The sequence below is a fragment of the Athene cunicularia genome, assembly GCF_003259725.1.
Source record: "Athene cunicularia isolate RWA chromosome 3 unlocalized genomic scaffold, athCun1 chr3_part1, whole genome shotgun sequence".
Classification (NCBI taxonomy): Eukaryota; Metazoa; Chordata; class Aves; order Strigiformes; family Strigidae; genus Athene; species Athene cunicularia.
This window is the reverse complement of record NW_020799097.1, coordinates 69507594-69522836: the sequence shown is the minus strand read 5'-3', so window position 1 is coordinate 69522836 and position 15243 is coordinate 69507594. Positions and strand designations below refer to the sequence as shown.

The following is a 15243-nucleotide window of genomic DNA, read 5'->3' as shown; positions in this document are numbered from 1 at the left end:
GTCAAAACCTAACTGTTACAAAGAGATTACATACATTCTCCATAGTCACTTAAACCAATGTGCAACAGTGAGGGCATAATCCTCTTAAAAGTGCTATAGACTATGTAACAAATACTGAAATGCAATTACATAAAACCAAGTGAAATTACAGTAAAAGAAGCTTCACAAATTATGTTTTTTAACATGTTAATGTTTACATTCCACATAATGAAACTCCAAACAATATTTCACAATGCTGTACATTAACAACAGCTCCTCATCAGGGAAAGCGTGAGAGGTAAACCAGAGAGAGAGGTGAGCAGGTTGAGGTGTGGGACCTTGGTCTCCAGGCAGGCTGTGCCAAGGCTGGGCTGGAGTCTAAGAGGAACTGTCATCACCATGTAGTAACTCAGCATTACTCTTTCTTCCACACTTACCTGGAAAGTACTTACCCCAAAATATCAGGATGCTTTTCTACTAGTTCCCAAACAGTTCTGATACTGAATTAAAATAACCACTGAGAACCCAAAATAAACCAGTATCTGTTCCAATGGACAGGATGGAGGCTAGTTTTTACAATTAGCCTTAGTTTCATCACTTTCTGAAACGAGTATTATATATGGACCACCCCCAAATTAAAGTCTACTAACAAATGAGAAAAATAAAACATACACTCCAAAAAACAAGCAACCAGAATTTGAGTATAAACATTAGCTGTGCAATTAAGTAATCAGCTATAATTTCCTGGGAAATTTAATATATTTCAAACATTTCTTCTTAGTTTACTATGAAGAAATAAACTCCAAAGAGCTAGGGGGGGTGCGGGTGGGGGGTGGGGTTGGTGGTTTGGAGGGGATTTTTGCTTTTTGCATGTGTGGGGTTTTTTTTGTTTTATTTCTTCTTTTTTAAATAGACTATTGGATTCTTAATAGGTTGTTGACACTTCCCTCATAAGGCTCCTTGTCATCTTAGATGAAAGACAGAGCAAGTAGCCTATTTTCTTGCACACAGTAATAGGCGATTCACTTGGATACATACAACTGCCATCTAAAAAACCTCAGTGTGAGTCTAAAATTAGAATTATGTGATGTGACTCACAAGGAGAAGCTTTGTGACGAACTAGGATATTTTTAAGCAAATGAAGTCTAAACTGCAAAATAAAAACTGCATTCTAGAAATAGTTTGTGGAGTAAATTGCTAATAATTTTTAGGTGTTATTTTTCATCTGTGTGTTTTATATACCTGCAAGTATATTCTCAGAAGCATATTATCATCCTGATAATTAAAGGTGGTGAAGCTTACAGTTTCCATAAAAGAGCAAAACAGGGTTATAGGAAAGCAGTAGAACTTTCTCACTGAAATATTTTGCCTTTACACTACAGAAGTCTCTACATCAGTATACAAGCATGACGACCAACAGTTACAAAACTATTTTAATGTTTATTAATTAGTAACTAGGGACAAGAGACATGTTCTCCTGTAATTTTCAGTTCCTCTAGTATTAAAAAACAATAGATGTGGTATTCTAAAACAGAGGGTTATTTATGATGATGACAATTTGCTATGTTCATATTTAATAAAACACCACAATGTACAAGATATATTGTAGGAAGACACTACAGCACAGCTGTGAAAAGATGAAGTTTAGTTTTTCAAGCCTCCAGTATACAGTAATATAAACATGACATTAATTAGATGTCACAAAACAGACAAATGACAAATGTCATAACCTGCACAGAAAAACCTGACATCATAGTACTTTGAAGATACTCTGCTTCCTGATACCCCCAACTCAATGGTATTACTAAAATAACTGTCTGTCTAGCGGCCTGTCAGAATAGAGAGGGTGTTCTCAAAAATACTCATCACTGTAATATTTTCCTTCTCAAAAATCTTTATCTTCACTAAACCCTCAAAATTGACACATAATTGTTCCTTTTTAGACTTCTTGAAATATCACCTCTTTCACACCAGTAACAAATATGGCAGATGTTATTTTAAGATAAAGTCTTAACTGAAAACAGTTTTTGAGCCTCAGATAGGGATTTATCACAACCAACATTAAACAGCTGCAGCGTGGATGCCTACATATGAACTTGCCAAACTAAAATGAGCAGAGCGGAGCTGTTGAAGAGAGGTTCGTATAAAACACAATTTGCCTGACATATTTTGGATATCCACTATATTTCAGAAGCACCATTTTTAACCACTGCCTATAAAATGATCCAAGGAAGATCTTCCTCTTGCATTTTGCCTCCTGAATTTTGGGTAATGAATCCTGTCCTCAGTGTTTTAATAGTAGCATACGAGAAGAATTTCAGTTTTTGAACTGCCTTCCTCCAGAATCAATCAAAGTAATCTCAGTGAGAGATACTACCATGTCAACCATTTTGTACTCTAAATATATACTTTATCCCATATGAAAATTAAAAAAAATATGTTGATTTTTCTTAAAGAGCAACTCAAATGCAAATATATGTTTGTCATTTTTACCACCTGTGTTATTTTTAGCGCTTTGTATCCTGGTTGACCATCAACCAAGTAGAAAGAGGAAAACAGATTAGTTTACCAACCATGAGAACCATCCTGTGATCATCAAAAGTGCAAGCAAGAAAAAAAAAGTAAGTAGGAATATGTTGATTTATATTACATTGTTTATTTTGAAAGAAAAAAGCAGTAGAAAAGTGTAAGCAATGAGATGTCAATATTAACTTTTAAAAACATTAAAAAGTTATTTTTAATTACTAACTTGGAATTCATTAACAAAGTAAAAACTCTAAAGAAAAAGAGGTCCGTGCTTCACTAAAACAAGCGCTGCATTGCACACACTGTGTCCGGACTGTGTTCTCATTGAGGAGAGCACAAAATGAAAGCTAACTACAGTAAAAAAAAAAAAAAAAATCATATGGTTCTTTTCACTGACATACTTTTTGTTCTATATGACAAAACATAATAATACAACACGATACTTAGAATTCAGTGCATACTTTAGTCATTTCTGCTACTAGTGAAATGTTTTGATTGTATCCTTTCCCATATGTTTTTGCAATACCTACAGATAGCTCACAACTTATCTTGCCAGCAATACATCAGATTATTCTATCAGATACCTGGGTCAGAAGAACCTGAAGTGGATTCTTACAGGACTTGTTTCCATATAAACCAGAATTAAATACTTCTAGCAATGGTGATTTTACAGCTAGCCTTAGCAACTTTCCTTATCCAATGCTAACTAATATTTAACCCGAATACCCCTGGCTACAGACTAACCTTTCCAAATGTTTTTGTTATAGTAAATTAAAACTTTTTCTTTCTTTGCTACCCTTTAATGATTTTCTTTTCAGCTACGATGTTTTTTCTGGCTGTCTTAATGTTTACATATAAACCTTATATTTCAATATTTTATTCTGAAATAATATCAAGTTAAATCCTCTCACACTGGGGGAAAAAAAAAAATTGAAATCCTGCTTGAATTGCTCCTGTTAAGTAACACGTGGGCTGTAATGTTACTCAGATTCCAAGTTCATCATTTAGATTTACTTGGCCTTCAGGTCATATAATCTACAGAATCAATAGAGTCAAAAGAGTCTATTCTTCCTTAATGCACTGCCAATGAGTAATGAATTGACTTAGTTACAAGACTTGCTCACCTGAGAGAGTAATAATTTACAATGGCATCTTCTGTAACTGAAGAATCATCTAAATCCAAGAAAACTGCAGGAATCGAGCTTTGACATTTCAGAATGAAAGACTGCAAAGAAAAGGCAGCAGCAGCAAGGCTACATGGAACCAGTATATACCAGCAAACTGGACAGAAGGAAACCTTAACGAGGGTGGTATTTGTGATGAGAGGGTAAAACTCAACTGTACAAGGTACAGAGCATGCCCCTCCTGACAAAGCACACCTTTTCAATTGCACTCACGTTTACAAATGTGATCTTGCTGTTTGTTTTTGCAGATGATAAAACAGTAAATGACACCGAAAGGGGAGACCCTGCCACTTGCCTTTTTGCCAGGAGCTCATCTGACCTCTACAAACCAATTTTAAGCTGGTTCAGGCCTAAGGTAAGAGGAGGAAGAGTACTGGTGTAAAGACAGTTGGGAACATGCACAAAGTGAAGCGAGGTAGCTTTCAGTAGCAGGTATCTTTTAAATCAGTTTAGCTTAATGTTAAACTGTGGCTCTTGGCACTGTTCACTTAGAAAACAACAACAGGAAAATACCAGTAAAGGTACATATTAACAAAGTACCTATCAGCTAACTGTTTGGTTAATGGCAACTGCTAGCATGGCATAGAAAAGAAATGCTAGAATGCAAAAGGAAGGAAAAGAAGAGCCAAAACTTTAGGGGGAGACAAGCAGGGGACGGAAGGACAACTCAGAAGAAAACCAGCCCACAGCATTCTGTGAATAGTCCTAATATAAAGAAGGCATTAAAATTACAGATTATCTCAGCTGTATGTAACTTTACATAAAACAAGGACTGGACTTTAATTTGACACGTGTGTACTGAAGCTATTCAGGAGTATCTGGATTACTAGAACTATGGCTCCTTTCCATCATAGTGGGTCTTGATAAAACGACCATGTTGCTTGCTTTCCCACTGTAGCTTTTCCTACATAATGAAGTGTCTCTACAGGGAGTTTACAAAAGCCTAACATATCCACAAGCCAGAATGAGTTTAGGAGCCTAATAAAAGTAGTGGTGCAACCCAGAACCAAACAGAAGATTGAGAAGCAATGTTTTATGCTTTCATATAATTTATGCTTTCATATAATCTTTTTTAAGACAAAGTGGTTGTCCTGTAACATTATATTGTTTAAATTGCTGTACCTTGTACACCCCAGAACTGGTTTAACTAAATGGGGTTAAAATGGATAACAGTCTCTAAATATCAGCGATACCAGAGGAACATAATTGGAGTGGCATATATATTAGGATTGTAGTGCAGACTGAATTTTTGTCATCCACTACAGATAAGGACAAAAATGTCCTACTTGACTAAGTGGACCACCCAATAATGAACGCAATACCACTCAGAAAAATCTCTACCCAACACAGAGTGCTAAATGAGAAACCGGAGGAAACAAATGGAGTGGGAATAAGAAAAGCCTTCAGTGCTAGTATGAAACAGTGACTGTTCAACATCACTGTACGAGCCAGTAAGAGCAAGTCAGCATACAGGAGTGACAAGGACCAGAAGAATGGGACACTTTCTTTTTTCCCTTTTTTACAGAACAGCATGAGCATGACTGCAGTTTGCCTGTAACAGTGCAGTGCTTATGGAAAAGACTGAATTTCATGATGGCAGAGACTATGAAGACATAAGAGACTTACTGGCTCCTTTTCTGGCACTCCTCGCTTTGATTTTTGCAGCTATTAAAAATGCTATAAGAATCTTTAATGTATGACCAGCCATAATGCAAGTGAAACTTGCACATGTTATAGGCTAAGCAGCAGTTCTTTTGTGCCACCTGGCATTTAATTCCCTAAATAATCCAGAAGACAATCCCAGGAATGTAACTCAAAGTGGTGGTGTACATCAGTTCCGCTTGGGTTTCGTGAGTGCTTTTATAATATCAACGTAAACTAGGAAGCATAAGGTACTGTAGAAAACTTTGAACTTTGCTAGCAAGGAATAAATTATGCAAAGACAATTACATGAAAGGATGTCATCAGTTCATTCTGGGTTCCTTATGCTTAAATTCAGCAATAAAAATTAAGGTGTCATCTCTATACCCTCTCATCTCTGCAGCCAGTGTGGATAGGCACTTCAAGAAAATTAATTACACCCTTCTTAAACACTTGCCTTAGTTTGCATTCATTCCTGTAGTAGTCACACCACTGTTTAAGTCCCTGAAAGACCAACTTGCCTGAGACAGGCGGGACAGATCTGGCAGCCGCTGAGCACTGAGCAGGGTAGCACCGTTCCAGTGAGCACTGAGAGAAGGGTAAGCAGAAAGCAGGAGCTAGTGGGAAGATACTGCATGCAGATAAGGGTATGTGTCTCACAAAAGAATGATAGAGGGTGACTGTAACTTCTGTGGATTTATACCAACCTTCCCAATTATGATTAACCTTTACTCAGAGCCATTGCTCCCTTCTCCATTTAAGTGTGGCAAAGCCACTCTTTTCCATAACCCCTGCCTATTACACATGTTATAAAATTCACAGGATTGAAATATAATAGGAAGGATTTTTGCTTCAAACACATACTGTAATGAATTAAAATTCAAGTGATGACAGATCATATTCCTTCTGGAGGAGTCTGTCTCTCTCCCTTGAGTGCAGACTGAGATATAATGAATAGCCCTACGTCTCAATTTTTATTAGGATACGGGATGATGAAGTTAGAGATGGTAAATCTTACTCTCAGTGCCACCTCTCTCCAGTGCCCTGCCTGGCCTGCACTAAAGGAGTAGATTCTCAATTGTTCTGGGCAGAGAGAGTAATACTGAAAAATAACTTTGTCTGGGCACCACAGGATAGGACAGGTTGCATACACACTTGCATACAAACCCCCAGCCAAGTACCCTGCACATCCTTATGATTGTTTGTCCAAAGTGGATTTCTGAGGCAGCGATATGCAGTCTTATTCCAAAACTCTGTAACATTTAACAGAGTGTACTGCAAGTGTCATAGTCACCAAAGGGAAGTGGCTGGAAATAATTTTTTATTTCTTTAAAAAAAACCAAAAACCACCAGAACCAACTTTGTTGCTGACAGTTTTTAAGAGAGCTGATATAATTGCATTCACTTACAGTATGTACAGCAGAGATTTCAAAACTGGTGTTGAGAATCCCAGTGAAGAGTAGCATTTTTCTGGTGTTTCCTATACACACCCATCACAAACACTTACTGGAAGCCGGTGAGGTGAATACGAGACAACAATGTGGAGGAGGGAGGCACAGCTTGCTTTAACTCTCTTCCTCAGTGCTGGCGAGGTCCCAGCACTGACATCTTGCAGTGCTTTCTGACAGTGTCACAGAAGAACTCTTCTGCCTCGGTTTACGGCCAGGTACAAAAGCAGGGCTTGTAAAGCACAACTTCTGCTCAGCACTGACTTAGGATCCCCCAAACCATCTCTGTTCCTGTTACACGGTGTATACTGTCAGTTCCACTCTCACCTTGAGCTACGCACCCAGCTCCAACTGCACCAATTCTGGGCTGCCATGCAAGCATACCAAGAAATATCTCTGTGTTCCTATGTCCATACCTGCTCCTATTTCAGCTGACTATAATTTCTGAAAGGTAAAGGAACCTTAATTCGTAAGGGCTAAGGTAGTCGCAGTGCAGATTGCCTGCTCATCCATAATGCAGAACTACAGTCTAAAAAAAGACAGGCTTCAAGCACTCCAGTCTTGGCACAGGTGATTTATTGAAGTAGTGCTTCTGCAGAAAAACTCAGATCCCAGCAATACCAAGTTGAACTGATTTAATCTGAGAAGCAAAGAATCCAGTTATAGGTATCACTTCAAACTAACACATAATGCCAAATTTGCATTTAGTTCATATGTATTCTTCTAAAATATCTTTAAGAGGTCACTTAATTATTTTTGCTTAATTTAAAAAAGAAACAACCCACAAACATATAGCTGACTGAACTATGTATCAGATTTCTTCAAAGCAAAATACATAAAAATAAGAAAACAATTAGGTTAAAAACCCAAAGTGCAAATAAACAGAACAGCCATTTTGTCAGCAACAGCTTTACAGATGTTTAGAAAGCTAGTACATAGCAGTCTGATAATTAATAGTCCACATGCTCTGTAAATACCTCCTGTAGCATCTTCCTTACTCATTGCTTCAGAGCACCAGGCTGGATAATCTTCCCTGAACACAGCTCAGCTCCCTGATCCTTTCCTTTGCAATATGCCTCCATAACCTCCAGGCACCCCTGCCATTTCTTGCATGCATTTCTTCATATTCCTCAGAAGGTCTCACAGTTTTATAATTATTTCATTTCTTGCTTCAAATCTCTCATTATTTTTCTCTGGAATCCTTATTAAGAACATGACTTCTTTAAAATATATAGTAGACAGATATATATATATATATGCATATATATAGAGAGAGTGTACTAAAACGCCTTGTTCTGTGATCAAGGTTACCTCACTGTACCCTTGCATTCTCTCATTTGTTTGAGTCTACCTGGAGTGTCTTAACCTAATGTTTAAACCACAAATTCTCTGGGCAGGGAATATTTCCTTGCCCTATGTTTGCGGGCACTTTGAACAACCACCGTCCAAGATCGTGACCTAAGAATTAGCAGACACAAAAATAGAAAGGAAAAAGATAGTAACTGTACAAAAGGCTGAGTAACATCAAGCAGAAGCATTTTGGAATTGGAGAAATGCTGTAGGAGATCTAAATTACATTGACTCTGAATCTTTATTTATTCTTATATTTACCTACTGAGGCTACATGGTAATTATGTGCACTAGTTGAAGCTGGTGGCTGGTAAGCTGAGTTCAAATAGCCTGAACTGAAAAGCAATAAACGAAAGTAAAAGCCATGGGAAGATAAAGCTTTCAGATTTAGTAGATGCAGAAGGGGCTAGCAAGGGTTCTGTGCATGCAAGCCTTTGTTGAAGTTGCTGGTGTGTGAAGAAAGGAAGAGGTCAGGGATTTATGATCAAGTTTAAAAGTTAACAGGAGTGAAACCTACAACAGCACTGCCAGTTTCTAGCAGTATCATTTGAACAACAACATACATTCTGAATGCAAGCCTTTAAGCTGCAGCATTTAGGTGTATAACATCTAAAAAAATAAGACAATAACTTTATTTAATAATTCTATATTATAAGAACTCAGAGCCATAATGAATACTCAGTGAATACTGCAAAGACATCTTGTGATATGTTATCTAAAAGGTCACCAGCTTCAGCACTAATAACTAGCTCACTGAACTAGGAATTGTTCAGTGCTTAGTATAATGAGGTGCAGTTCTTATCTGGAGACAGCAAGTATTGATAAACTAATAAATACTAGTTTATTAGTAGTGCAGTTCTACCTGTAGACTTCACAGCTGAGAAGAAGATACATATAATTTGCATGCTCTTTTCTGTAAGAAAACTGATGCACAATCAGGTCACATGGGAGAAACAGAACCAAAGTCTCATAATCTTCAATTCAGTGCCCTGTCCCATGGATCCACTTTCATATCAGCTGCTTTCAAACACCACTATTAATGCTATACCAAAGGGCTCATAACCAGAGCCCCAGACACACTATGAATATTTTCCGGTAGAAGTTTAGAACAGTTATTGAACTTCAGAAATATTGTCCTGTCTGCATACTATAGTAAAGAAGAGGAACCTCCATTTATGAGTGGATGTCAAAGTGCGTCAGCTCGAGACAGTCTCTTACCTTGAAGCCTTTGCATGACATTGGCAATATCTCTAGATCTTGCCACTAGTCGGGATGAGGCCATGATCTCTTTGCAGCGAGTCCACTTCCCCTGACAGAATTCTCCCTGCAAGCCACTGTCCTTGGCGAGGTGAGGATCTTGGACAGCTTCCTTTCAGCCTTCAACCTTCAGCCCTGGCACAGCATGCCTGGGGCAATCAGTCAGGCACCTCCGCCCCAGCGCCAGCCCTCGCAGGGCCCAGAACAGCACCTGTAGGAAATCTCAGCACCTGGGAAGAAAAGTACCAAGGCTTAGAGGAAACTTTTACCAGCTCTTCAAAACTAAGAAGCCTGAGTCTTCATAACTATTTTAACATGTGAAGAGCAGTATGTTTTGCCCACAGCATACACTCCAGCCAGAGATACAATTAATTCTGAAAGCTTGCTTGGCAATCATCAGTGGAATGAAACTGCAAAAACAAATCATTAAAAACAATTGGCAATGCACCAAAAAAAAAAAAAAAAAAAAAAAAAGTTATACATATTAAAAGTAATACCGTAATAGTTCTTAACGTAAATGACATTAAGCATAAAGGAGGAAAAATGAAACCACTTATAAAGTCCAAAAGCTGCACAACTTTCTATTTCATCATGCTAGAAAGGAGCATATAATAGTAACTCATTGATCCGGATAATCCCTAACTCAACTGGTACATGTGCTCTCATCTGAAATATTGAGATTCATATACATCATTGTTAAATAAAATTGTATTTACATTCACTTTTCTAGTGTATGATGTTGTATTTTGAGTCATTTAACATCAAAAGCTGTGAAGTAGAACTGCTACATGAACTTAACATTTGTAACTATAATAAGGTCTATGTGACTATAAAACTGGTCTAAAGAAATCCAAATCAGATTCTTCAGGTAACATTATCAGTAACTTATTATCTCCTGAGGAACAAGTACATGTTGTGTATGTATGCACCTGTTTCCCTGTTAAGAACGAAGTGAGCATACAGACACAAGAATAATTGGATCCATACTACACACACTGGGAGCATCCCAAATTCAAGATGATATGCAGTTGATCAATATCACAAATATGAGTGGGTTTAGCGGCACTGTGCACTTTCCTCTCTTCCTGGCCCCAAAGTCTGTCAGAGAATAGAGTGCCTCAAAGTCAAGCAAAGAAGCAGTTATGCTTCACAGCTTTAGGCACACTGAACTGTCCCAACAGAGTTGTGTCAACATGTACAGGGCTTCCAGGGGAAACAACATTTCAACATTTCCTATTCCGACCCTTCAAACCCTGCCTGACCCAAGGAACTCCCTGCTTTCCTGCTTACTGCTGTTTTTATTGTATGTTTATCTTGTATTTTGGATACATAAGCGCTGCTCAGGTCAGCAGACCCAAGCTGGCTTTAAGTTAGTGGAGCTGAGGGGAGCATGCTTCTGACGGATCAAGGTACAGAACAGACTTTAAAGTCCACCCATGTGCACAGGCTGCGCTCTTATGTGCCGTGGCCAGACTGGTAGCGAGACCTACTCCAGCCACATTAATACTATTTTTGCATACGTCTGCACTTTGCACAAGACATCTGCATGCTCGTAACCCTGCTCTCTTTGCCTCTTTCAGAAGCCTCCTCCCTTACCTTTACCTTCCCACCTTTCAGGCTTTGTCCTGTACCCTTCTCTGGGTGCACAGAGACCGTGCATACCAGTCACCATTTCTCAAACATGGAAAGGCACCCTGGCAGGTACCCTCATCCTTGTGATCACTAGGCATGAGAAGGTGTCCCCATCACACCTCGCAGCTTAAACAGTGGCAGAGGCTGATGGTCCCCTAGCATTGGTGAATCACCACACAGCATCAGCAACCAGAGCTCTCTTCCACAGCCAACTCCAAAAAGGGCCTGACTTGGTGGACAGGGAGCAGGAGGAGGTTTTTTTGATGTCTGTGCCCACATATGTCAGCTTAGAGAACTGTTTCCTCTGCAATACTTAAATGAAACATGAGGTTGTCTAACTGCAGAGACCAAAAATATTTGCAATAAAGTGGGTTAAATGAAGCCTTGTTTCTGCAGAATTGGCACTGATAACATTTTGAGCAGTACTGGAAGTGAGGTACAGCGACTTTTAATAGCAAGCTGCTAGACTAATTGTTGGGCAGAGATAAGGGGTATTAAAAATGCCTTGTCTGACTGGTTTTTGGCTATCAGCAACAATATCAGAATACCAGCCCACTCACACTGTGGTGGAGCTGGTGTAAATGAGCTGTACACGAGCAGATTTAGAGGAGCTGAGGAAGATGCTGATCATAGTCCAATTTAAAAGCCTCTGGGAAATTGTAATGAAGATATACGTTCAATCTACTCATACAGCAGGCTGAGTCACTGTATAGCAATAAATGGCAGACATGCAATTAAAATTTTATCTAGCTGATATTAAATTATATGCTGCATAAGAAGAATCTGCGTTTCTAAATATGGCTCCTCATTCAAAAGCTCCTTTGCAAGAAGTGGGAATTAAGGAATATACTAAGTTAGTACAGGTGGGAAGGAAAGATTCTCATGTGCACAGTCACCTCCACAGGCAGAATACCACAGCTCAGAGCATAGCAATCAGTGGAATAGATGAAACAAAGCTTCACATACCCTTCTCACCTGTCTTCAGCCAACATCTAAAGCTCCATCAGCAATTCAATATGATGCAGAGAGCAAATTTTTCCTGACTTCTAGAAATAGTTAAAGCCTGCACCAAAAGATTATATTTTTCTGATTTGTAAATGTTAAAATACTAATTAAATATTATCATAGCTGCTACACAAAATAATTTGTAATAAATGGAATGACTTTTTCATTTCAGTGCCAGACATAAAAATGTATCTTCAGGTGGATATGTTTTCAAAATGTACAGATTTTTAAAAAAGTATATGGCTTCAATCTCATAAATCTTAGCCTGCAATAAACCTGAAGGACTGTATGAGCTACTTTAGCATTCAACAAGTGATTATTCATTATTATTTATTACTATTTTTTTGGTCCTTACAGGGAACAAATACACTAGAGTGAAATGAAATGGTTTTGCATATAAATTAGATAATATTTTTATTGCATTTCCCACTTATCTGGATTCAATGCATAAAGTTACACTAACACCATTTTCTTATACTAATATCCTAGTACTCTGTTTTTAGATTAAAAGAGAAAATGTGAACTATTTATCTCATATAAAAACCATTAGGCCTAGCAATCTGCTATAGTAATATGCAATTTACAGTTCTCTGGATTGTATTCTCTCTTCAAATGCCAGAAAAGTAGGATGCCTGTTCTATGGAAAAGATAAGAAAAACACTAGATCTATTATAGGTTAACTTTTCCAGATCCCCAGTGTAATTCTCATTTTTTCATTGTGCTCAGGAATGTTTTGAATGATCTGCAATTAAAAAAGGGAACATATTTTCCTTTTATTGGTAAACCTAGAGCACCATTGCCAAGATCTGGTTGCATTTTGTCTTTTAGTTCTTAAAGTTTATAAAATATATTAAAGGTAAACAGACCGGCCTGTTAGTAGCATGGTTCCAGAAAACCAAAGAGATATCTGCTAGGTGCAGACAACATATAAGATGTGCAACAAAGACTGATGATAAACCTTATCAGAAAACAGTAAAAAATTCTCTGACTTTCCTTCGTGTTGGCATAAATTGCAGATTCTCGCTCCACTGGGTTAATGCCACATACAGCAGCCTGGGGAATATTGCTACTGATGTGAGAGCATATCTGCACCTGAAGGGTTTTAGACTTCTATAATCTTCTATTATAGCCACAATGGATAAAGAAACTCCAGACAAACAAGGATAAATAAATAAAGATATTGATGAGAGGAAGAAATAGACAGGTGGCAGGCAGTGAAAGGACTGTTTCTAATCTGGGGCATATCAAAAAAGAGATATCTGAGAAGCCAAAAAACAGTAATAAATTTAAGGAACTCCTGCAGCTAGAAGTAATTTTCAAATGTAACACAGATGTAAGAAATACAGTGAAATAACTAAAGTAACTATAGCACATGAATTGAACAGAATCTCAGGAACAACTGAAGTCAGTGCTGGATCGCCCATTCTTTGCTCACAAAGAGGAAGATTTCCCTGGTAAGAAACAGTGATACAGAACTGATCAAGTCAGAAAATATTTCCAGTAAAGAATTTCTGAGCATGGTTCACTTCTGTAGTGCCACAGGTCCACTTTGATCCACAGGTTCTGTTTCTGAAACAGAAGATGTCTTGGAAATGCTGCCAGAGGCATAGATACTTCTGGAACAGATGCAATTCTATGAGACAGCATTGATCCTCAGGTCAATCAGGAATAAATGATTTCATGTAAGGGTAGGAACTGCAATTTTCTGGAGGTCATAACTGCATTTTTAAACATCAAGGTTGGGTTTTAGTTAGTAGTGGGAAAACAAAAAGCTAATTAGAGAAAATAGCTTTGCCTAAGGAAGTGATTGAGGTAGTCCAAACTATTAGAATAACCCAAAGCACATAAGCAGGTCAGGAGATGATCTAGAGACACTGCTTAAAAAATAAATAAAATGGAAATCAGTTACAGAAGTCAACTAGACCGTAGAGCACAGTGTCTCCCCTGTGAAGCAGGCTGGGGATTTCTTTAACTCCACTGTCCACCAACCTATGCAGGGCAGATTAAAACTGCTCCAGATATAATTGGAAAAAACATCACTCAGAAATAATTGGGCAGAAATAACAGATGAGAAGTGAAGAGCCCTGCCATAGTATGTGCTGTCTACAGGGATGATGAAAGACTTGCGGAAAGACCAGCTGAGTTAGACTAAGGAAGTAAAGACAGAAAGCAAATGGTTCTTAGCCAGATAAGTAAAAAGGAAGTAGAAAATAAGATCAAGTGGAGATTAATTTGCCTCAGTTAGGATTATACTGATTTTTCTACTGAAGACAATTCTGATAGACAATTAATAATAAAATTAATTAAAAATAATCCCAGAATACTGAAAACTTGTAGCTGATGAATCCATTTGTAAACTTATTTGAATAAATCTGTCAAACTGCAGGTAATGCCTACTGGATATATTAAAATTAGGAGCTAGGATGAAGTGGGGTAGAGTGATCCAAAATGATTCTTATACTATCTTCAAAGAAAATGCAGTACCCCCTCACTGGTCTGCAAAAATCCAGGCCAACAGAAAGTTGAGTTGCAAATCTGTAGTTCACTGAAGCCCAATGTAGCACAAATCAGTGCATAGTGGAACTTTCACAAGTCCAATGGGACATAACTGTGCACCACATAAGATCATGGAAAATGCAATTTTGGCTCTGAAAGGTGTTTTTGATAATTGCATCCCAACACTGTCACTCTGCGCTTCCTTTCTCTACTGCGTGGATTGCTTTTGAATAGAAAAAGGTGGAAGAAGAGACAGATTATGACCTTTGACAAAGAACACATTGAAACAGGAATGCTGAAACAAGATGTTCTCGCTGACCATCCAACTCCAAACTGACTTGATGCGCAGTAGTTACCTGGCAGTATTGAAATTTGTTTTTCTTACAGAGTGTGGGGAGGAAGAGAGAGAGAAGTTTGGATCCTTTCTGGAGCTCCAGATTATTTTGGTTCCTCTAGTTATGCTTCAGCATTGTTTGGAACTGAACAGCAGTTCTTCATTTTGTAGAAGGTTGGGAGTCTTCAACAACAATTAATAATTTGGAAGATTCAAAGTAATTTGCACATCTGACATTTAACTCTGTGGCATATATGGTACACATTTTTTCTACATTTTACCTATAACTGTACTCTAAAGATTATCTGTAGGACTCTAGTGATACACACGTCTATGTATGTATTAACATTTCAGCAAGTGAACATTTTATTTTCTACCTTCTATTGGGGGG

The 15243-nt window shown here is 38.0% G+C and overlaps 1 protein-coding gene across 1 annotated transcript in view; it reads right to left on the bottom strand.

Moving 5' to 3' along the window:
• The window catches only part of SYNE1 (spectrin repeat containing nuclear envelope protein 1), a 317817-nt gene that overhangs the window by 302174 nt on the left and 400 nt on the right, over positions 1–15243 (bottom strand). Inside the window, exons 2-3 of the mRNA XM_026844552.1 lie at positions 9347–9615; positions 3998–4003 (exon numbers count right to left, since the gene is read on the bottom strand). Of these exons, the coding sequence (XP_026700353.1) occupies positions 3998–4003; positions 9347–9410 (70 nt within the window). The 5' untranslated portion in view covers positions 9411–9615. The remainder of the gene's footprint in view (positions 1–3997; positions 4004–9346; positions 9616–15243) is intronic.